Raw genomic sequence first — 2,607 nt, forward strand, 5'->3', positions numbered from 1 at the left:
TTTAACCACAGTTTTTTTTTTCATAAATAGGAATTAAATGACTATATACTCAGTCTCAATAATTTTGATTCCATATTCATTTTAACTCTAGAGTATGTTTTCCTCTGTGGAGATTTGTTTTTTCAACACAACATTCCTAGTTTTAACCACATTTTTTTTTTCATAAATAGGAATATTTGGATGTTTTGGGAAGACCAATGGTTTTAGCAGGAGACAAAGCTAAGCAAGTCCAGTGGACAAATGTGTACCTCGATGCACTGGTAAGAGGCTGAGCTGTTCAACCAAAGACTGTCATGACAAAAGCAAGCAGCTGACTTCTACTTCTTTCTAGGCGACACTTCTTTTTTCCTCTTCATTAAACCCTTTCCAAAATTCCTTCTGTCACAAGCTTCTTTACTAGAATTTAGATAATTTACATAAAAATTTAGATTTGTAAGTATATAGTAGAGAACCACAAATGTAAAGTAGTAGTATTTTTATTTTCTACTTGATCCATTGAGAATGTAGAATTTCTAACCTAGAATATTGAATTTATGGGCATTTCAATAACTTTGAATTTTTAATTTAAAAAACAATGCTGAAAATCATGTGAATTAGAAACTATTTCTGCAGATTTTGAACAAGAATTTTGAAGAAAATACTTTTAAAATAGACCACCTAGTAGGAGCATGTTTAACTACCACAACTGTAGCCAGACCCACCAAAACTCAGAAGTACAAGCAGTTAGATAGGCAAAAAAATTTTATCCTACACTGAAATCATCACAAACCTGATCACCTCTTCATATATAATCTCTTGTATTAGATTCAACCCCAGACATTTTTGTAGAAATATGCCATTGAGGTGATCCAATGCCGTGTGAAATAACACGTTAGTACTGGTATTCTATTGTATTTTAAGGCAATGGTTCTCAACTAGGGGTAATTTTGTCCCTCACAGGTTATTTGGAAATATTGGTGGACATTTTAGATTATACTCGCTTGGGGGGAAGGGTTGCTACTAGCGTCTAGTGGATAGAGGCCAGGGATGCTGCTGAACATCCTCCAATACACGGGACAGCTGCCTTCCACATACACACGACAGTTATCCAGCTCACAATGTCAATAGGTCTGACGTTGAAAAATCTTTTTTTATGTAATTTTTACTTTCATGACATGAAAGTTATAAATAATAATCACACAAGATTTATTCATATGCTTAATCTTAATGAGAAGACTTTAGTAATGATTTACTAAAATTATATATTTGGAGAGAATCAAAATACTAAGTCCTAAAAAGTAAACGCTGATTCAATAACCCTTTTCCCTACTTGGAGTTCAGTTATATGCTGTAACTTCTTTTCTAAATGCAATGATGAACCCATAGGGCAAAATGTATTCCGTTTAGAATTACTTATCATTTGGTTCTTACAAAATAAACATATACAGGAAGTTAGAAGAAAAATAGGGACTTTTAACAGCAGCCTTGCATGCTAAGAAAGATAAAGTGAAGCTTGCTTACCTCAAACCCTTGCTAAAATTACTATCCAGTGCTCCTTCTTGACATCACATATTTACTTAAGGTCACATGGTCATCTAAAGCTGTGGTCAAAATGTTTCACTTTTTCAAATCCATCACAGGACAGTGTGTGATAGGAGGAGTCAATAATTATGCCCAGTTGTATTTCCTATGACCAGAAGTTCATTAACCAGTATGTCTGCATTGCTGGTAAGGTTCTTACTGATAGCACAAATGACATTAGGAGGAAATGTTGGTTCTAAATGTGCTGTTCTACAAGCAAAAACTAAATGTGGAAAAAAAAAAAAAAACGGGGCACATGAATTGACTATTCATTGGACACATAAAGCATTCTTTTTATTGGTTTAAGAATGATAAGTGACCCATCATGTATTTCTACTTTATAATCTCTGCACACAGCAGATTCAAAATATATGTTGGTTAAATCAGCAGTTGTATTAAGAAGGAAAAGGTGAAAATATTTTAAGACCAAATGTAATAAATATAATGAGAAAAACTCTAAGATCTCTGGAATTTCAAAATCAAGAAGTCACATATTTGGAGGTAGAGTGAGATGTGGTTAAAAAACAAATGGAGACATTTTGTGAGTCAATGTAAGGTTTCCACAATTGGTCGTGAGAAGTGAAATCGCACAAAGCAGGTATAGTGTAAGATTCGAGGAAGTGCCAGTATGTTGAAGGAATGATACCTTGTTCACTTTTGGAGGAATGGGAGATAAGGACAGAAACAAGACTATGACAATATTGTAGGGAGTTCATTTTTATTGGAAGATAAAGTGAGACTCGTTATATAAAAAGAGAGGCATGACAAGAGTTGACCTCCAGGAGATAAATATCAAATAAATTCCAAGAGGCAGAAATCTTGTTCTTTTTCTCTTTTAATTCTCTAGAGACATGTGCAGTGCCCAGGAATAGAGTATAACCTTTTGGTCTGCTTAATAAATGAAGGAAAAAAAATGGAAGTTGGGCACCAATGAGTTCATCCATAATTGTCTTAAATCTGTTAGTGATCTAGTATCTCATTTTAGGGTATATAAATTACCATTTTTAGAAACAAATTATAGTATTCTGTATAAATGCAAAAGTGATG

At 33.5% G+C, this 2,607-nt stretch overlaps 1 protein-coding gene across 1 annotated transcript in view; it reads left to right on the forward strand.

The window, feature by feature from the left end:
* The window catches only part of LOC105811015 (voltage-dependent calcium channel subunit alpha-2/delta-1-like), a 197,665-nt gene that overhangs the window by 151,349 nt on the left and 43,709 nt on the right, over positions 1 to 2,607 (forward strand). Inside the window, exon 2 of the mRNA XM_012645097.1 lies at positions 171 to 260. Within this exon, the coding sequence (XP_012500551.1) occupies positions 171 to 260 (90 nt within the window). The remainder of the gene's footprint in view (positions 1 to 170; positions 261 to 2,607) is intronic.

This window comes from Propithecus coquereli, unplaced genomic scaffold (genome assembly GCF_000956105.1).
Source record: "Propithecus coquereli isolate 6110/MARCELLA unplaced genomic scaffold, Pcoq_1.0 Scaffold226, whole genome shotgun sequence".
In the NCBI taxonomy this organism is placed as follows: Eukaryota; Metazoa; Chordata; class Mammalia; order Primates; family Indriidae; genus Propithecus; species Propithecus coquereli.